At 37.4% G+C, this 21,818-nt stretch overlaps 1 protein-coding gene across 4 annotated transcripts in view; it reads left to right on the top strand.

The window, feature by feature from the left end:
- ZNF106 (zinc finger protein 106) overlaps positions 1–21,818 on the top strand; it is a 40,970-nt gene that overhangs the window by 6,346 nt on the left and 12,806 nt on the right. For 2 of the 4 annotated variants that reach the window (XM_018907622.3, XM_050974993.1), the window contains exons 2-11: positions 2,102–2,187; positions 3,487–3,548; positions 7,662–7,859; positions 10,130–12,208; positions 13,045–13,666; positions 14,548–14,617; positions 16,210–16,364; positions 16,465–16,525; positions 16,892–17,233; positions 20,685–21,453. In XM_018907622.3, coding sequence (XP_018763167.3) covers positions 2,134–2,187; positions 3,487–3,548; positions 7,662–7,859; positions 10,130–12,208; positions 13,045–13,666; positions 14,548–14,617; positions 16,210–16,364; positions 16,465–16,525; positions 16,892–17,233; positions 20,685–21,453 — 4,412 coding nt within the window. In that variant the 5' untranslated portion in view covers positions 2,102–2,133. Of the gene's footprint in view, positions 1–2,101; positions 2,188–2,922; positions 2,999–3,486; positions 3,549–7,661; positions 7,860–10,129; positions 12,209–13,044; positions 13,667–14,547; positions 14,618–16,209; positions 16,365–16,464; positions 16,526–16,891; positions 17,234–20,684; positions 21,454–21,818 lie in introns of all 4 variants that reach the window. The other 2 variants (XM_050974995.1, XM_050974994.1) reach the window with 2 other exon arrangements.

Genomic DNA, 21,818 nt, shown 5'->3' with positions numbered 1-21,818 from the left:
ACTTAATTGAAATGGACCACAGTGTTTATAGGTTTAGCAGCTTTTGGGAGAAAGCTTAAGGATGATGGGAAGTGGTTTATATCTATGTAAGACAATAAGTCAAGAGGAGATCTGGAAATAGAATGTGTGTCTATGTTCTCCCAGTCTCTGTAACATCTACTGAATCTCTTTATTTGAGTCCATGCCACAAACAAGAGAAAGTTTCCCTTTTCATAGTGACATCCAATAGCATTTGAATTCTATTAGTATTTTTAGTACTCTGCCATAAGTAATGCCCAGCTGATTGGGCAGTTTGCCGAAAACTCTTCCTGTAATCGTGTATAGTTACTATATGTTTTAATTAGCCAAAACAGGTGTCATGTTAGCTCTGATGGTGGAAGCTTTTTCATGTTCCGTGCTAACTGGCCTGCTTTTCCTGATTTAAGTCCCATGCTGCTTTCAGCCCAGTGCAGAATGAATTCTGTAAATACTTGGGTAATCTTGAAGGAAATATTGAGCACATGTAGGGTATTACTCCGCTGAACTACAAAGTAGTGCCAGCAAAGAATGTTGGGGGTGTACAGAATATTTTAATGCAAAAGGAAGTGTCTGAAATTGGTGCAAGGATTAGCAGCCTCTCTTTCCATGAGTACTTCCATATTAATTGCATTAAACCAGCTGTACTATGTTGGATAGGCATCTAAACATTTGTCTCTTGTGTATGTTCGTTAATAATTCCTTTAGATCTATTGCAGCTGCACAGATCTGTGTATAAACATTATATTGATGATGTGCTACTATACTCACCTAATAACTCACTAGAGAATCAGGAGTCTACAATATCTCATTTTCTATCTCTACTTGTATTAGCTTAAACTTTCCTTAACTTCTGTCTCAGTTGAAATATGTTTTAAAACAAGTTATGATCTTTATAAATGCTTTCAAAATAATTTGTTTCTGAATCCTGACCTTTCATGAAGGCATGTGCTTTTGCATGGGTATTACTGATACCATATGAATTTATATGCAGGCTGGTTTAAAGTTTTGAATAATCTTAAGCCTTTATTGGGGCTTACATGTCAAAATAAACAGCTGCCACTAATGGTTCAAATATATCAGGTGCCCATGTGATCAAGCTAAAAAATGCATATTTAAACACTATCAGGTATCCCAGGGAGTTCAAGAATGGTGGTTAGGGAACGCGAGATGACTGAATCTCCTGTTGTGTTTTAAATGTGTTTGTTTTAGTATGATGATGTGGATTTTTTTTTTAGGGAGAAAACTGTTTCTCTCCTGTCTAATGGTGGAGGTGCTATTTCAGCTCTCAGTTTCCTCCCCTTTAACCCGGACAAATGCTGGTACCTTATGTGTAAATGGACATGGAAATCTGTAGGGAAAGAGTTACTTGTCAAAGAACTATGTTTAGGACTTAAAGGGTCGTGCTTTTACTTGCTGATTTTTGTTTACAGTTGGACAGAACAACTGAATATCAGAGCTGCTTTAACTCTAGGTAATCTGGATTTGGTAAAAATCCTGTTCCTGCCCTTTGCTCACAGCTTCTAGTCAGTACCAGACTGGAGATTTTAATGCCACTGATAAATAAAGTTATGTTATGGTGACTAAATGGATCAATAAAACTTGAAGACTAGTGGTCTTTGATATCATAAATTGCCTCTGTTTCATTTTCCTAGGGCCTTAAATATCTTCCTTGAGTGGCCCTGTGTACTAAAATAAAGATCTGAGTTTGCCCTGCTTGGTTTTCCTAATTCCTTATCTCCCTGTCATCATCCTAGTTGAAAAGTGTTTTGTTAATCTGATTTGAGTAGCTAAGAGGATTCCTACAGATCTCTGACTGTTGAATGAGTACCATGTCTTGGATGACAAGGAACAAAATGAAAGAAAGGGAAAGCTGCTTTTTATTATAGATGTTTTAGATGACTCTTCAAACTACCTTATCTTTTTTGATGAGTATTGACTATGCATGAGAGGCATGTATTTATTCTCTTAAGCTCAGCACAACAGTTTTCATGAATAGTAACTTTGCTTACTTTATTTAGTAAAATAGATTAATAAAACAAGTAATCCTGAATGTTGGTTATTTTTAAATTGTTTTTATTTGCAGGTGTGGGATAAGATATTTCCAGAGTAATAAGCATGGTTCAGCAACGAAAATGTGCATTATGTCACATTGTGTACAACTCAAAAAAGGTAACTAATTAATGCTTGACATGCATCAGTAGATATTCATATGAAATGTGAATGAGAAATACTTTCATTTTAAAATTATGCAATGTGCATAATTCCTTTACCAGGAATATAGTGCCCTAAGTCTATCTCAAATCAAAGAATATATTTGTTGGTTCTTTGGAGTATCTTTCTTGAAGTGAGCTGTACAGTATGCTTGATTCTGAATGTTAAAAATAGTGAGGTCTTTGAGGTTTTTTATATTATTTTATAAAGATACCAAAGTGAAAAGCACTCACACGTATTTGGCTGTAAATTGGGATATGGGAAGAATACTGTAATACATGATTTCATAGATTCCTTTTGGAAGGTCTGTGTTTCCATATGGAAGAACCAAATGGAATTGTGTAACACAGCATGTGTTTTCATTAATGTGTCAGTTTGGTGTCCATCTTCTGTGTGCTGTGTAGTTATGCAAAGTCTGCATTGAAACTGAGAGTTTCTTAATGGACCTTCATGTATTTTTTAGCCACATGGCATGTGGAGATGTGGCAAATGCCAGTGTTTTAGTTCACACGACTCTTCAAGGTGGAAGATGTTCCTTTCCTTTGCAGATAGGATTTCAAGGGCTAAAGAGATAGTGATTAGTATCTGGTCTTTGAAGATTTCTTAACACTTTGTCTCACACACCAAAGGAAAGTTAAATCATCTGGACTGTTTCCTTTTGCTGAGTGATGAATGTTCTTTCTCTTCTGGCAGATCCCTTTCAATAGTAAATAATTATAACAGTACTGCAGTTCATGGATCAGGGTTGCTGTAAACAACAAACTGACAGGTACATCTCAGTTTCTGAAGTGTCTAGCCAAGTAAAATAGTATATGATGATGAATTTACAGCTGTCTTACAATACAAATGCGGAGAAACTGCTCAGATTGCACAGGGAAACTGTTTTAAGTGCTGTGATTCTGAAGAGTGATATTAATGAGACTTTTAATTAAAATTATTTTCAACAGTGATGTGTCAAAAATCAGTCTAATAAACTTTGCTACATAGACTGTTATTTGACTTTTTCCTGAAATTCTGCTTCCGTTGTGTTGAGTTTTAATGACTCGTGTATTGTTCTTGGGAAAGGTAACATAACTTCCTGCAGGTGTGCCTATTTGTGCTTTTATAGTCACAGAAACTGGAATGGCAACTACTACAGCCCTGCAGGAGTAGAGTACACCCTTGTGCAAGGCAGGAGAATTCACAAAAATGAGCTTTTCAGACATGATACAGCATTTTGTTTTGTTTTGACCATTTTTTTTTTTCTGCATGTTGAAGGAGATGGAAGAACACAAGAGAAGCATGCTTCACCACAGAGAACTGGAAAACCTGAAGGGAAGGTACGAGAACAATCCTGCATCATTCCTCCCTGTGCCATTTTGTATGTCACTTTTTGGAAGGACTCCTGACCTATTTCTCATACAAGCTGAATTGCACAATTTATTTTTATGCTTCACTTTAATAGCGTGCCTTGTCATACAGCTGGCAATGAGTACGTTCTCATGATGTCAGAAACTCAGGAGGCAAACAGTGATGTGGAAGAAAGCTCACTTGCATTGCTTTGACTGCAGTGAAATAAAATGACTTCATTCTTGGCAGTTTCATGTTTGTGGGGTTTTTTTTGCAAGCACTAGATTTTTGCCTTTTACAGAATAATCAGAAATTAGAATTAGGAACAGTGGTATTTTTATTTTTATTTTTTTAATGTTTTCAATGATGCAAAAACAATTGTTGATCTTTTAAAGCACTGTGAGAATATCTGTTTGAGTGATTGTCATTAGCCACTATGGTCCAGTTGCTTGATTAGGAGACCTAACCTTGCTGGATGTTGTTTCCTTTAAGATTTTCTTGTTTTATTTGAAACATTTGGAAAGTAGAAGGGGGCAGTTAAGGGATATTCAAATATGATCCTAATAATAGGGTGTTAGGTTGCAACCAGAGTACACTTTAAAGTGATTTCAGTTGTATGGATTTTGAGGTAGCCACAGAGATCAGATATTGTCAAGTACTTAATATTTGATCTACAAATTAATTTTTAATTATCTTGAAGCAGAAACTTTAACAAATGACAAATCTCTTTTAAACACCTCTTAAAGAACTAAAAGTAATCCTCTTTGTACTCTTTGAGGTGCGGGGGATTCATTTTGTCAAGACATCTATCTCATACCCAGGGAAAAAAACCAGAATGCTCTCTGCCCTAGAAACTGACTTTTGGCTTCTGGTCAAATAACTTGTGGAGCACTTCTGTTCTGGACTGTTTTCTTCTGGCAATGATTCTGAAATTTCACTCACTTTGAGGCCCATCTTATTTTGGGCCTTCTATGGGGATTTTTTGTTTTGTTTTTAGTTTAGTTATGGCTCTGTAACACTAATTTCTAGAAGTTATATATTGTGTCTGCAGTGGCTTGCAAATGATTAGACAATTTTTGGTTTTCCGTTTCCATAGGACTGATGTTAAATTTCTTTCATCATTACGCTTTTTCTTGCTAATGTAACTGTCTTCATTACTCTTTCAGAAGAATGCATGGAAGATGCTTGTTCTCAACATAATAACTTAATTTTTCACTGTGCAACAACAGCCTTGTTCTCTTTCTTGTGTCCCTTCTTCTTCCATTTAAATTTAATTAGAAGTTTTTTAGGAGTCTTTTACAGCCATGTACTTCAGGAAGAAAATGTGAAGCACTAGCAGCAGCCTCATGAGTGTGGCTGAATTGTGTAACAGATGATAATACCATTAAAGTATGTGGACTATCAACATCTTACTACCTTGAAATTTAGTATCTGACTAGAAGTCACTTTTCAGACTTTCTGTATGGAAGAGGTAAAGGAAATGCACACATTGATTCATACTTTTTTTTCATTTTAAGGTTAGTTTAGTAATCTCAAGGACTAGAATAATTTTCTGAAATGTTTTAAGACTCTTCTCCTTTCCTTGAAGTCTTATTCTATGTGATGTTTAAGGAGAACTGGATGCAAAGTACAAAGCTGTAGCATATTTAGGTTTTGCTTGTTTTTATTTGAAAGTGAAATAGTGCTCTTGTTACATGGGTCATTCAGTGTACAGTCTGAACTACACATGCTTGGATGCTTTCATACTGAGAATACTTTTGTTGCGTTTACCTCAAACTTCTTTTGGCCACCTTGTTTAACAACTAAGATTGTGCGGTGTTCCTGTATGGCAGGGGAATGTGTAGACATGATTACTGTGTGCTGTGGACTGTGCCAGTTCTGGATGGCATTAATGGATGTAGGAAAAAGGGTAGAACCGAAGGAAATATAAATTTCCTTAAGTGTAGCTATCTGAACTCCAAGCCAATTTATCTTCAATTAAAGCCATTGTTCATAAAGAAAAAAGTGTTGAGTTTTTCTTTAGGCTGGTATAGATTAACAGCAGGTCAAAGAAGTCTTGTCTTTTCAGGCTGTCAGTTGGTGCAAGAACCACAGCTTTGTAATTAGTAACTTGCAAGTTAGAAGTGATAGAAACAAGTTCTTTGTCCCCATTCCAGCTGTTAACTCACTGGCTTTGTCCAAAATAAATAAAACTTTGCATTTAGTTAGTGAGTCTATAAATGAGGATGGTAAAAGTTTTATTAAATAATTGAAACATGGGTCTTGAGAAGGATGTGGATTGCTCTTAAAAACCTAATTACTACCACATTAGAACCACTGCGGTGTGCTTCTCATTGAGAGTCCTTATGAGTGAAGTGGAACATTATGTAAAATAACATCTTTTTCAGTGAGAAGCCAACTTTCTATTTGCAGTTTGCCTTGTGTGATGACCTAAGTTAAAAATAAGTCTTATTAGCTATGCACAGCTGTGCCATTTAGGAGTGTGAAGAGGATTCTTTCAATGACATTAGTAAAATACACTGGTTTGGTTACCTTTATTGCATTAATAAGATAGCCCAAAGTACAATGTATAGGAAATGGGCTTTGAATATTTATTAGTGAGTGTGAAGTGTATGAAATTAAGTACACTTAGTTCTCAAAAATACAGGCTAAATTTGGAAGCTACTGACACCATAAATGAAATTTATCTTAATGTTTAATCTGAAATTAATTAGGCTGAAACATACAGAATAATTAAATAAAAAAATTTGATTTTTAATACTTAGGCTGTTTAATTTAAAACTGTCTCTAGGTGTGTCTGAATGACTGCATTGATTAAATCTCTTAAGTATGTTAGTAGGGAAAACCTCGGATATCCGGGATAAACAAAACATAGCTGCTGACACTTGATTAACCTCTCAGATGAGGATGTTGCCTTCATACCTTGAGTGAATACCCATCTTTTGATCTTTGGCTCTCTTTTTTTTTTTAACTGTTCACTAAAAAAACAAGGATTCACGTTTGTCTTTTTCTTTTATGGATCCCATCTTCTTGACACTGGTTATGAACTTGTTGTATTATGATGCTTCTGTTCTAAGACCTTTGTGTCAGGTGCTCCATGGGGATATACCTATATGCTTTTATGAATTAACTGACAGAATTGAAAGAAGCACTGTGGAGGCAGTGAATCCTGTCTTGGTCCTGCTGAGTTATTTTCAGTGGACTATGCTCTAATTAATTTTTTTTCTGTGTGGCTTTATTTTTAATCTGGTGAACATATTTTCCTTGTTTAGGAGGTTAATAATGTACTTTTTTAACACTGAATTATTGGAAGGCTTTGTCAGAAGAACAAATGCTGAGGTTTTAGAAATCTGAATTTCTTAAAAAGAAATAAAAATGTTCAAGTCTTGTAGTCTTAATCCAGTAATATGAGTAAAGCCATTTGTCTGATACAGCTGTCAGCTTTCTTCAGCTGAAATTATTTCTATATTTTTCGAGATAAGCCCTCTAAAGTAAAAAGCAGACCTCATGCACACTTGAACCAAATAAAGTACAGTGAACTGAAGACACCCTCCCATCACTCACTGTGCTGTGGAGTCTTTGGATTCCAGGCAGCCGTCTCAGCTGTCCCAGTTTAGGTTATGTTGTATCAGGATTGGTTGTATCCATGTACTGCCTCCTCCCTTTTCTAAATTTCGCTGGGGGAAGGCTCAAGGCGAGGATTAAATGTAGAAGCTGTCACCAGGCTTCCCCAGTGCAGCTGGCAGCATGGATGGGTTTCAGAGCTCCTGCTAGCTCTGGAAGCCTTTCATTCTGCCTCCTCGCTCACTATGTTTCCTCTGAATAGATTTTGAGTACAACAATTCAAGAAGAATTCCTCTTCCCACTTAATGTAGCTTTATTACCAAGTCTTTTACCTCTTGATTGTTGGAAAAAAATCTTGTAAAAACTGAACATCAAAAAACAAAACCTTGAAAGAAAAAGCCAGAGAATTCAAATAAATATACTGAGCAAAGCCTAGTTGCCTTAAACTCAGACACATTCAGAGGAAACAAAGTAAGACCAGAGCTACCTGCCATGCCAGTTGGCAGAGTTGAAAGTCCACCCTCTGCCTCTCTTCCTAGGGATAGCAGCCATGAATGCCGGGTGTGCAGGGTGACGCTGGTGGGTTTGTCAGCATATGCCAAGCACATCTCCAGTCAGCTGCACAAAGACAACGTTAATGCCCATGACAGAAAAGAGGAAGAGAAAGAAGAGGCAGAAGAAGAAGACCTTGACAAAGAACTCATTCAACTAATCAAGCAAAAGAAGGAACGGAACCGGTGAGTTGTCCTTTCTCCACTTAGATCAAAGAATTTCTTTTAACACAGTGAGGATGCACTCCTGAGGGTTGGGTGCTCACAAAATGTAAACTGTCTGTAGCCAGTGTACTTGCGAGAGCAATCCAAGAGACCTGTGTGGATATCGTAGTTTCAACATGTAAATGTGACTCTGCTGAATGTTTTTGTCCTGTGCCTCTACTACTAGAATGGAAATACAATATACAATAATTCTCCATTATGGGTAAGAACAGTCTTGAGTTTTGAGAACCCTGATCTTTTTATTTTAATATTTTATACCTTTTTAAATGAAGGCTTAATAAATGGACAGTATTGCTAGTATTGTTTATGGTGAAGGTTGTCTATAGGAACCTGGCCTTTAAGAAACTGCTGCTGAACATGTTTTTTAATAAAATGAATTGGATTATTCTGTAAATATCACAGTGAAATCCCCTAGTCCTTGAATGAAATTTCTTACCTGTTGTATCTTGCTGCTTACCATTAGCTGAACATAGTTCCAGTGGCTCACTATAAAATAGAAGGCTTCAGAAAGTAATAAGTATTGTCTTTTATTTTACATGAAAATCTGCACATGTGCATTGCTTGTGTGATGTTCCAGTTGGGAATATATTATTTAAATAGATATATGGCATGGTGATGGTACTAAAGGGGCATATAATTTTTAAAAGAAGCTCTTGCGTTCTGTGGCTAGAAATTTGAATTAGTGTTTCCAGATGCTGAAATCTGTGGTGACTGTTAGCCTTTGGCATCACTCTGCCGTACTAGTGTGTCTCTGCACTGCACAATGGTAATGTTTTCATGCTGGTTAATGTAGGTAGCAAAATTGTCACTTTTTGTTTTATGGAAGAGGAGTAATACTGTCGGTGCAGTGTTGTTCTGAGGCAACTAGAAAATCTTTGTAGAAAATCTTTGCTGGGTGCTGGGTTGTAGAGGTGGAAAACCAGAAGGTTTAAGTTAACAAGGATTAAATTACTAATTCAGCAAAATTATTTCCATTAGATTATGGTCTAGTTGAGTCAGCTCTTAAAAATTACTGTATCACTTATATATTGTTGTTTTGAATTCTTGTCTTAGAGGTCAGATTATTTTGCACAGTAGACTGTTTTCCCTTAGAGAGTAGTTATTAGTGAATCTTGTAGCAGAACTGGAATGTATGAAAAACATAAAGGGTTTTTGATCTTTGTTTTGAAAACATCAAAAGAAACATCAAAACTGAACATTTCATTCATCATGAAATGTTCATCAAAACTGAATGTTTATATTGTTTTTTGAAAACAATATAAATGTTCAGTTTACTCTAATCAACTGTTTTTTAGTAGTAGTGTGCAAGTTTACTGTCTTTCTTGTCCAGGGATCTAGAATGGATGTATTTCTGTGATCAGTTCCTGGAAAAAACTTTTAATGAAAACTCCTCATTTGGTGGGATAAATATTTAGAATGTTTAGATTGCTGACCCTGGGAATAGCTGTAGCTGTTAAGGGAGCATTTATCTTTAAATGTACATGTGATAGTTTGCCACGTGTCTGTGGTAAGTTGCCAAGCACAAGTGCTATCCAAAGGGCAGTCGATAGTGCTGCTGGGAGGCTCATACAGACTCAGGATTGCATGCTGTGGACTGTTCTATTCTCTTGATTAAAAGAAGACAAACTACTTTTGTGTCTGAGGTGCATCTTCTGTGGATGTTTTACATCTGTGTTTTAACTTATCCTTTATAAATGGAGCCATCATGTCAATTGTTCCCTCCAGTAAGAATAATAATGGGGTTTTTAGCCTAACTTTCCTCTGTTTTCTATCAGTTCCACCAGCAGAATAGTCTTCAGAAAAAATAATTATCTCACTATTGAGTTTTCTGTCTACTAAGATAGATCAAATTACAAAGATTCTATAACATTAAGAAACTTTATTAGTTTCTTATTAGTCAAATAGTAAATGTAAAGGAATATTAGCTTTCAAGTTAGAGAAAAGTATTTGAGAATCAGTCTATTGAACTGTCCCTACACCAAATCCTTTGTTCTTCTGAGAGAAATTTTTAAATTATCATGTTTAAGTAAAGGTACAGCATTAGTTTTAAAAGTCAAACATTAGTGAAGCTTGAAGAGCAAAGCTGCTAAAAAAAGTATCTGGTTTTTTTTATAATAAATAATTTTTAAAAATATTTTCTTCCCAGTGCAAATAAAATTCATGAAGCTTGTGGGCTGTTGGATTTTAGTAGAATAGCATCAGAATTTAGGCTTTTCTTAATTCTTTTGTAGGCAAACTGAACCAAGTTGTGCAAACCAAGAATTAGAATGTGATGATAGGAGATCACAGAGAAGGCGAGAAGAAAGAGCTGCTTATAAAGAAAGAGAAGCTTATGATCAGTCGTCATGGCATCATCATAATGCATCACAAAGGGACTGGAAATGGGAAAAGGATGATTATGTTAGTCCTAGACAAGGCAAATTTTCACACTCTCAGAGGAATCTTAATATAAACAGACATTCAGGTGGTGTAAAGGGGCGCTCTGGGTGGCACCAGAATGTTTCAGGAAACCCTTCAAATCGACATAACTATGGGAATTCTGGAAATGCTTGGCATCCAAGTGGGCGGAGAGGAGGAGCATCAAATTGGCATCATGGTACTTGGGAAAGAAATTCTACTTGGCACTCAGAAGAAACGGGTCATTTTTCCAGCTGGAATTCCAAGAGTTATGGAGGAAACTGGAAACCAAGTCCTCATGGTGCAAATGGCTGGAATTTTGGAAGCTCAGGTGATTCATATTCATCAGAGCCAAGTAAATACAGTCAGGAGCGGTCTGAGTGGCAGCGGCCAGAGAAAGGCAATGTTCTGCCACATAGAACTCGAAGAAATAGGGGTGACCGTCTGGATTTTACTAGTGATGAGCTTGCTGCTGAGGGGGTGTTGGAATTTCGCACATTGAAACAACTGGAAAGCAAAACTTCAAGAGCCAGTGGAAAAAGTGTCAGTCCTTCCAGAGATAAAACATATCGCTGGACTCCCTATCCATCCCAGAAAACTGCAGAGCAGCAACCATGGTCTGAAGATAATGTTTCAAAAACTTCAGATAAAATGGGTTCTGTACTTACACCTGCTACTGATTCATCAATGAAAGGAGAAACTTGTGAAGCCAATGTTAGCCTTTCAAAACTTAAAAACCATGAAGCATCTTCCCCTTCTAATGGAACTTTGGATCACCTTGATTCTTGCAAGGTTATGAACGACCCTTCCAGTGGTGAAAAGCCTGACAGAGATGATGGCAGAAGTAGTAGGATGCCATCACTGAAATCCCCTCTTCTCAATATCACAGATATGAAATTATCCTTGATAAAGCAAGATGCGAACTGTCTCTTAAAAAATGTCAGGCTTCTGTTATCATCAACTAGTGGTGAAGAGCAGAATCATTTGAATGCGGTGAACTTGGAAACAAACGGTTTCTCCTCTTATCCATCAAAGCTGCATGGTGCTTGTGTTGGTAACTTACAAGGCAACAAAGATGTGCTTGGTAGCAGTCTTGGAGAGCCTATTAATAACTTAAGTGAAGCAGAACAAAATCCCAAAGGTGTTCAGTCCAACCATTCCTTGCAAAATGCTCCCTTAAGCTCTTGCAAAGATACAAGTGACCAGAATAGGGAAGAAACTGGGAAAGCATTGCCAAAGGAGTTCAGACTAGATTCATTAGAAGATGTGAGTGGTGATGATTTAATGGGAAGTGAGAAGTCAGAAGCAAAAGTTGAAAAGTTGGATTCTTCTTTACCCTGTGACACTCCTGAAGGTAAAACTACCACATCTGAAAGGGAAGCTGATAAAAAGCCATCTCATTCAAGTATTGCTTCTGCCGAGCTAAAAAATTTTACATTTCGGATAGAACCCACAGTTTCTTCATCAAGCAGTCAGGACCGTTTGCATGAGGATTTGAAAACCTCACCGGACAGGGAAGGGAATGAAGAGTGTGTCAAGTCACGTGATCAATTTGAAATTGAAGGTTTTGAAAATCCTTCAGATAATGAGCTTCAAAAAGGAGGAAGCCAGTCAGTAGGCCTCCTTCTTCCAGATTTAAGCAAGCTTGGCCTGCCTGCTTCTCTGCAAAGAGACCTGACACGGCACATCAGTCTGAAGAGCAAAGTCGGGACACATCTTCCAGAGCCCAATCTCAATAACGCACGTCGCATTCGGAATGTGAATTGCCTTCGGAGGAGTGAGACAGAGAAGGAGTCAGGGCTTAAACCTACCCTCAGGCAGATTCTTAGTGCTTCCCGGCGAAATGTCAACTGGGATCAGGTCATCCAGCAGGTAACCAAGAAGAAACAGGAACTTGGCAAAGGTTTACCAAGGTGGGTACCTTTCAGATCTAACCAGGGCATGCTGAGGGAGGAGGGTTGTTTTTTCCCATATCTGAAATGTATTCCAAAATCCTTAAACTAAGAGTTCATAACGAAGCTTGCTATGCCATGATCGTTTGCAGAGTTTTAAAAAATGCAATTTTTTTGCAAATAATGCAGAGTTTTTATTGATTATTGCTATGAATGAATGTCTGTCCATAGATAAGTAAAAGTAATCTGCTCAGAAAATATTCTGATCTGTTCAAAATGGTTGCTTTAATAGCTGAATGTGGATGGTAACAATATACTTTCTTTTGAAGTTCTAGTAATGGAAGAATGCAAAAATGCAGTGAGGATGGGAGCAATGCTATGACAATTGCCTGTTTCCCCATTTTTTTAGGACTACAAGAAATGCTTGCAGTGCTGCAAGCAATGTAAATGCTCACTCACCATTTGTTAATCTTTTATTCTGGTACACAGTTTGGTTTTGTATTTAAGGAAGCAATTATATAATACTGCATATTTGAAACTTGCTTTAAACCTGAAGCATTTGAAGTGTCTTGAAGAATTGTCGCATTTGATTATTCCAACCTTGCTTGGGAATAATTTATAATAACTTGATTTCTAACTTGAAAATCATGCTGCCAGTTCTTAGGCACTAAGTCTGGTTGTGTGATACACAGGAGATGTTCCGTTGCCAGATGAGGTAGAAAGCACAGAATACCAGTGTAATGGGATTAAACCTACTGCTTAAAGCAGTAATGTACATTTGGGGAAGGGGAAGGTTTTTCTCTATATGTAGCAGGCTTCTAACGTGTTTGTTTATTTTTCTTTTTATCTTGTTAAAGGTTTGGCATAGAAATGGTGCCTCTTGTTCAAAATGAGCAAGAGGGTTTAGAACTCAGTGAAGAATCTGATCCGACTGCTCTAGAAGGATTCCAGTGGGATGGGATTTCCTTAGTGTCTGGCTCAGCCAGAAAACGTAGCTTTTCTGAAAGCAGTGTCATAGCAGACAGAAATCCTTCTGCTTATAGCTTTTTCAGTGAACAAGCCAAAATTAAAGAAACTGGGCAAAGGCAAGTAATTGCAGCCAGCCACCCACATCATATAACATCTGGATATGAGGCAAGCACTGACATTGAGGCTGATCAGAAAGAGGGGATGCCATCTCTTGCTTTGTCACCTTTTATATCTGAAAGAACTGAGGCTAGCAGAAGAAGTCACAGCCTACAGGCCACCTCAGAGATCACAGGCCACACAGAACAAGACCAGGAGAGCCCAGAGAAGAGGACACCTCTTCTTGAAAAACAAAATGTATTGGAGCTCTCAGAAGAAAATCGTCCAGCTTCAAATAGTGCTTCACTTTTTGCAGTGTCTAATAACATAGATGCAGCTACAGACAGTAGCTGCACATCTGGGACTGAGCAGAATGACAGCCAAGGAATTGGAAAGAAGCGAAGAGCAACTGGAGTAAGTGTGCAGTTCTGTCCAGCTTTGATGTGCTGAAAAGGTTCTTTCCCTGTCAGTGGTCATTCAGCTTTGGAATGGTCAGTGCTGGGAAGACTTTCTCCATCCGGTAGTCTTGTACATTGATAACATCATATTCATTTTTTGTGTGACTTAATTTTCTTTAAATTTCTGCTTTCATAGTGCAGGACTTTTGGCAGTTTTTTTGAATTAGTAGGAATGACAAATGCTCTTCATTATATTTGGTACCTGGCATTCTCTGTTGATAAACAAGAGCTGTTAAAATATTTCTGTGGAAGTACTAGGTTTTGTAGCGAGAATCTTAGTGTTTCACAGCACAATTTAAATGGAAGGTAGCCTGTAGTAGAAATTTGTTTTCCTTAGATGTTTCTGGTTTTATGGTTAAGCAAGGAAATAAAAACATTTGAAAAAATTACTCACCTAAAATTATATTCTTTAATCTGAATTTGTTTTCAGAGTCTGGTCTGAGGTTTATCCAAAGGTTCAAAAAAATTCTTGTCTTATCAGTTTCACAAAATGGTTTTGCAAAAAGCAATAATTCTAATTCCTCAATGTTTAATCCTCTACACCTTCAACTAAAACTGTAGGTCAGAAACTCTGATTCAAGTGCAATCTTAAATATATATACAAGAAGAAGGCTGTTGGCTTGTTTAATATTTCTTTTTAGTTGAGATGAAAACATGGCACTCTGTTGTCCTCCCTCTTTTGAGAGAGAGCAAATGATGAGTTATGCAAGAATGTGCAAGCAAATGATGGTTTCTTCTCTGTGCCTGCAATAATGGTTGAAAAGATGACAGATGTTTGCCTTCTTGATTTAGGCAAAATTATTCTTGTTACTTTTTAATAGATGATTTTATTTGCAGGAGGGATCGTCTCCTGAAATCCCTAGTCTAGAAAGAAATAATAAAAGAAGAAAAATCAAAGGTAAAAAAGGTAGGTGAATATCATACATGTGTGCATGTGGTGTAGCAGCTATAAACACCCAGTAGTATTTTGATTGGCTAAAGTAGTAGTTCCTTAATGTTACTATGCTGCTTCTTGGGGTTTTCCTGAAGTTTGTAGTGTGGACAGCTCACTAATCTGCAACACATTCTTCTCCCAAGACCTTTATCTTAATTTCTCATAAGTTATGTTGAAGAGAAGGGTATGTGCATCCTTTCTGCCTGCAGTTCATATTCCTCATTGTACAGATGGGACCTTTGCTTTCCCCCTCTACCTCTAGTGAGGTTTGTTGCCTCTTTGGATAGAAGTTCTTATGGAGGAAGTACCCAGTTAACTTCCTTCTAATTTGCCTTGCAGCTTTCCCTCTCTGATTCTGGGTGGTCTCACCAGAAAAATTGTACTCTCTTTAATTTGGTCTCTGTTCTGTTTTTGACATCTCTGACAATACTTTTTACTTTTTTAATGTCCTTAGTGGAAATGAGTGTGGAATGCCTCTCTCCTTCATGCTCCTGACTAAAGAAAACTCTTACTCTGGCATTAGACAGATATTTCTCAGACATGTCTAATACATCCTCTTCACCATGTCACAAAATGAATCATCCAACCATTGTGTTTTAGGCAGGATATTTTCTTTGGTAACTAAACCATTGCTAGGAGCTTTGGGCTCCAAAGATGACTTTCATATAATTTATCTTTTTTTTTCATTATTTAGTTATATTAACAGTTGTTTGTAACATAGGGCAATAATATGACTCTTCTGTGGCAATGAATATTTCACTACTTGAAAGGGTGGGGATTTTATTGGCCCCTTTCTTCAATGACCAGTGTCTGTTATAGACTAATAACACATTCTGCTTAGTAAAATCTATTTCCCATTACTTTGTTTCAATGTGATTGTTATTGTAGTAAATTTGCTGAAGGAAACTATGACCTGAGCGCAGTTAAGCAGTGCCCAAATGGAAATTGGTTTGAACAATCTCTGTAATGCCAGAAGTCTCTAGGAGGTGTAGGAAGATCTTTTACTGAGTACAGTGGTCAGAGACTTTCTCAAGCGATGGCAATCACCAGTCTCAGGGCCCAAAATCATCTTGAGTAGTAAATTCTTTTTTTAATAATTGGGTTCCTTTTCTCCTAAACAGCTTTTCCTTGGCTTTTGCATTCACTGAATAACTTAAGTTTTGTTTAGCTTAAATTTGCCTATGCCTTTTTGATTATGTTAATGACAGGTGTGTATTTGTACTTCTTGCACACACGTTCTTCAAGAAGAGGTCTTTGTGGAAGATAATTACTTCATTTATTTAACTAAATCAATGTTGGCCAAGCTGTGATGGAATTAATTACTAGAATCAAGGTTGAGATTCCTTAAAGAAGAATACTTGACTTTGCCCTTCATCCATGTAGATGTGGCTAGTCCTGTCCATAAATACTCCTTTTTAGCTTGTATAATTATCAATATTGAATGGTTGACCTGATTTATGGGATTTTTCCATTCTGAGGTGGTACTGTTTGTTGTGGTAGCACATGTAAGGTATCTTAATGTATTGTTCAGTGCAATTAGACTCTGCATTTTGTTTCTTTTTCAGAACGTTCTCAGGTAGACCAGTTGTTGGCTATTTCTCTGAGGGAAGAAGAGTTAAGCAGGTCCCTGCAGAATGTGGACAGCAGCCTCTTGCAGGCAAGGGCTGCCCTGAGGGCTGCCTATGTTGAGGTTCAACGGTTCCTTGTGTTAAAGCAACAGGTAACAGTGGGCTTTGCAAACTGTCTGAGCTAGAACTTAGCAGCATGAAGAACTGCCTGTTAAATCAGAGGGACTGATATAAGCCACAACTGTTTTGCAGATAACTATGGAAATGAGTACACTGAGAAGTCAGAGAATCCAGATCTTGCAGGGGCTACAAGGTACAGGATACCATAGAGTTACAACAGTGGAATGCTTACTCTCATATTCTTTGAACTCAGAATCTTTTAAAAACTGTGTTTAACTTGAATCTGCTCATTTAAGCTACAATAAAATTGTAGACTTTCAAAATGAGGCCTTTGTTGTCAAGTGTGAGCTGTCAGTATTGATCATTCCCTCTAGTGCCTTTTTTCAAATTTTTCTCATCCTTGACTTCTGTGCCCACAAAAAATGGGCTCCTGGCATTTTATAAAATAAAAAATATGCTCCTGGCATATTGTAAAATAAAATTTTAAATTTTTTGTTCTGTTATTTATTTATTTATTTATTTGTTTGTTTCTTTAATGTATCTCTTCTTTTGCCATTAGAAACATATGAACCTTCTGAACTCTCAGAGCAACTTTCCTGCAGTGCCCTAACTGAGGGACGAGACAGCAAATCTCAGATGGCAGCTGACTCAATTCCTTCAGGCTCTCTCCTGCCCCTTTTGGACACTTTGTCTTCCTCTGTACCTCCTCGAGGAGCTGCTGTTCCTGTAACCATGCCATCACCATTCCAGTCTTCTGGCAGTACACCTTCCAATACTCCTGACTCATCAGTGCAAGTTAAACGAGAACCTGTGTCTCCAAAAGGCACAGAACCAAATGTGAATTCTGTACTCCAGAGCTCTCCATGTCCTCCGCAAACAGAAGAGGTGGAACAGAACAATGGTAATTGTAGTTGTGCTTTAAGATAATTAGCTTGAAGAAAATAAGGAAATTATTTTTTTCCCAAAAAGAATGTAAATTGTGCCTCAGCCTGCAGTCTGTCAGGCAGGGGTGAACTCTCATTAACTTATGTAGGACTTTCTAGTTCTGCTTTGAGAACAGAACAAACATCAATTTGAAGGTTACATCCTCTTAGAATAATTTAGTTAACTAACAAAACCCAAAACCAACACAACCCAACAAACCTGAGACTCTCCTCTGTAATTTTTGTCTTCTACTCCGCATCATTTAATGAGCACTGGCAGCAAAATGTCTGCCTACGAAGGAAAAAGATGTGTGTGAAAACATTTCTTAAAAAGTTTTGAACAGCTACATCAAGATAATTTTGTGTTCTTCTTGGGCTCTGCTAGATAACCAAGAAGAGTATAATTAGTAATATTAGAAGTAACAATCCATCTTCTACTAATTGGCTGTTAGGCACTGTTCACTCATGTGAGGGATGTGGGAGGGCTAGCAATGAAGATAGGGGTTTACTTTTATCTGGTGGAGAAACTGCTGAATTAATTGAACTGCTAATGGGAGAGCTCCTGTCTCAGCCAAGTGAGATCTTAATGACTACAGCTGAAATAGCCAACTCTTTATTTAGACAGTTTAAACCTCATAAAACTTATGCACTGTGGTCACAGGCTTAGATACTATTGGTAGTTTCCTCTGCAATTTGCTAATGCGACTGAAGGTAAAAACTGAAGATTAAAAGTTTATCCCATACTTTCTTAAGAACCTGTGAAGTCAAGCAGGGTGACTGTAATGACACAGTTGTCTACCATAACAATGTCACTTACCCAGACCTTTAACTTAGGTAATTTTAGAAAAACATTCATAAGATTGATCCTAGGTAAAGATAGCCAATACCATTTTTTCCCCAACTGAAGTACAAAATACTATGGAATAAGTCATGTTCTACCTTTCTAAGCAATTTTTTTTCTCAAGCACAAGATGAATGTTGGCTGAATTGAAGTTTACACCTATTTAATTAAAAGAATTAGATTTTTTTTTTTTGCTTTTTTTTAGTTTGCTTCAGCTGTTGAATTGCATTTAAGTGGTGGGGTTTTTTTGGTCATGATTGCATTTCCTGTATTCCATTCTGTTAAAATACATTAATGTAGTATTCTGAGTTTTGCTTCATCTCTTTTTGAAAGATTTGACAAGGAATGAAGCTCTGGGGGTATTCACTAAAGTAAACTTGGGGCAGGGGAAGAATCAGCCTTTTTTTTTGTTTGCATTGTTAAGACTCAACTTTTAGGAAGCCATTACCTTTACTTTCCTGTTTTTATTGGCATATGCCACTATTATGCTTAAACATCAGTGAAATTTTTATTTGTATCAGTGATATTTTTATTCTCAGTTTTCCAGCTCTAAGGAAAGATTTATTGATCACTAGCTGCAGTGGCATTAAGTGTCTTGCTTGCAGAATCTTGAAACTTCACAATAGAGAAGTCGAAGAGGTGTTTTATTTTTTTCTTATGAAGATGAACCTTTAGCATACAGCTATATTTGTTACTTAACTAATTACTTCAGAAAGCTCTTAATCACATTATTTTTCCATTTCCTACAAACTTAATTTTGTTGTATCAAAAACAAGAATATTCTGTTTATTTAGTTTGGTATTGATGAACTTCTGTATGTCATAGAAGTTCATCAATACCAAAACTACATAGTTTTGGCATTGATGAACTTCTGTATGTCCTACATTTAAAACGAGTTTGCCTTCAGAATAATTTAGTAATTTGGGGGGAACTAAGCATTTGCCTTGAGGTAAATTCTGTATTTTGAGGAAGAGGAATTCACTCTGGGGCAGACTGTTTACTTTTTGGGGTTGAATGTTTAGCTTGTCAGCTGCCCATTGAGGTTCGGTCAGCCTTTCTTTGAGGGAGCTGATTGCATTTGTTTTCCCCTGAAGTGTGTCTCACCTGTGGTACTGAGTGATTCTGTTTTCTTCCATTGCCATGGTGGTTTCCTACGTCTTTTTCTAATACCCACAGCACTCCAAGTGCTGAGAATTAGTAACTTTTGGGTTTATAAATTTCAGTTTAAGTGGTTGCTTGCTATTATTTTCCTATTTTAACGTGACCAAGTTACTTCCTTCCCCTTCCCAGTGAGAAATGAGTGGCACATGATATTAGAGGCATATTCAGATTTTAAGGTTTTATGTGCCTTCTTCCCAATATAATTCAACACAGTAACTTGTTCAAACTTCATTTGATTATTCATTTTTTCCATACCAATGTTTTTCTATCAGGTTTTGCAGTTGTGCATGGCAGTTACGTGTCCAGGGAAAAACTTCTCTCAGTTGATTTGCTTTAAATGCAACATATCCTATGCTGTCAGCAAATTCTAGTTTTTTCTTGAAATTCCCTGTCTGAGGAAGGTGTGGGTGAGAGATGTTCTCATTTTAGCTGTTTCTAGTTGGAGGCGTAATTCCAAAGCATCACATTTGTCCTGTGATGTGTAATGTGCTTTTGGCCAAGCATTAGTGTAGGTTTAATTTGCTGGCTTCTGAGAGGCTGGAAGAGGGACATGTTTCAGACACTGCCAACTTCCCATTTGTGTTTTATGATCACACCCCAGAAATGCAGTGAACTTGAAACATCCTGTTCTGGATTGTAGTTATTGCAACTGTAACTGGGAAATTTTGGGGTGTGGGAAACAGCTGTGAGATGCTGCCCTTAGTCTGTCTCAGCTGAGAGGTTGGATCATTTTGTTCATATTAATTCAGTCACAATTTAATTATAGGGAGACTGTGTTGACCCCATTGCATAGTTCACTACAGATGAGCTAACTAAACAAAAGTAACTAACTAAAGCTTACCCTCGTGGCTTACAGTGCTGCTATTCCCAGGATAAAGGTACAGTGCTGCAGAGTGGGTTGTGCATAACTGTTTACCTTGAATTAGGTCCAAGTAACTTGGTAGAAATAACTGTATCTATTAGCTGTAATAATTCAGATGGGTTGAGCACAAGATTTTCAAACTTTCACTGGACAGCTGAGTTGTACTTGGCATGCATTGATTAATATAATTTCTACAGAAGTCATGACAGGTGGTGAGGGAGCACACAGAGAGGGATGGTAGCATCTGAATTCAACAATGTAGGATTCACCAAAGATTGTCAGAACTTTAGAAGCATATAGCAAATAGCTAGCCAGCAGCTTGAATGATTGCCCCATTCCTTTATTTCTGTGTACATGGATGAACATTTTATTCCCCAGTTATGTTTTTTAAAGGCTGTGAATAGCTGACTGAATAGCAGATCTACATGTGCACATAGTTTTCAACATGTAGGAATATGTACTTTACATGCACAATTAAATGTAAACAGAAAATACAGGGTGGGATACTTTGCATAAATAGTTACTGCTGTACAGATTGAATGTAACACTAGGCTGTTTTCTTTAGAAGAGACCAACCAGAAAACTTCAGTGTATCCGGTTATCACTGCAACCATATCCCTAGCAGGGCTGGCAGCCTGTTTCCAACACACTGATCAAGATGTCCATGAGCCTGCTGCCGACAAGGGACAGTCTGAACTTCCTGAGAACTCTTCTCATTCAGTGTCTGTTTTCAGCAGGAGAGAAGCAAATGATACAGCTGCTGAAAGATTTTTACTGGATCAGTGTAGCACTTCTCTTTCAAAGCATTCAGTCCTTCTAGAAGTGCCAATGGATAAAACTCCCAAATTGTCAGCAGAACTGTCTGAGCAACACTTAACAATGGCTGCAGTCCCAGCAGAGAAAGGGAATAGAAGGAGGAGAAAGTTAAGGAAGAAGAAAACTCTGAGGGCGGCCCATGTGCCGGACAACAGCGATACAGAGCAGGATATGATTGATTTCAAGCCTGTCCGGAAAGTCAAGGGTGGAAAGGTTCCTAAAGGAGAAAAAGTTACTTCTCCAAGAGAGGAGGGTGAAGTTACTGCTCAAGCAGCAAGAAACAAAGATGAGAATGACAGTGATGCTTCTTTGGAATTAGTGGAAGTTCCAGCACCTCAGTGTGAGGTGGTTGATGTTGGTTCATCAGCATCAGGAGATGAGAAACCAGACAGTCCATCAAAGAGGGATTCATGCAACTCTGTGGATCGAGCAGTCCTAGAAGCATCTTGTTCTGGGTATGATGAAGTGAGCTCCACCAGTGAGATTGACACAAATCATAGGAATGATGGGAAAAAAAGGTGAGATTATTGTAGACCTCTGTAAAGTAAAATTATTAATATTACATAGTATTCATAAGAGGCATATCTTTTTTTCTTTTTTTCTTTTTTTTCAGTTTTATTTTTTCCATTCACAAAGTCTTACATTAGTGACTCCAGGAGTGAAATAAAAGAGAAAATAAAAACGGACTTGGCTTTTATGGTCGACAAGTGAATGTGTCTTGTTACCTACTGATTTCACTTAATACAAGGACAGGGCTGCCTTGTTTGGTTTTGAGCTAACCTGTCACAGTGTATTTTCTATTAAGTGCAGAGTCTTGTGTTTTGGAGTATTACTTACCCCAGTGTTTTGTCTGAAAATGAACATGCAAAGTCCAATTTCGCTA

Source organism: Serinus canaria, chromosome 5 (assembly GCF_022539315.1).
Source record: "Serinus canaria isolate serCan28SL12 chromosome 5, serCan2020, whole genome shotgun sequence".
Taxonomy (NCBI): Eukaryota; Metazoa; Chordata; class Aves; order Passeriformes; family Fringillidae; genus Serinus; species Serinus canaria.
This window is presented reverse-complemented; position numbering and strand designations above follow the sequence as displayed.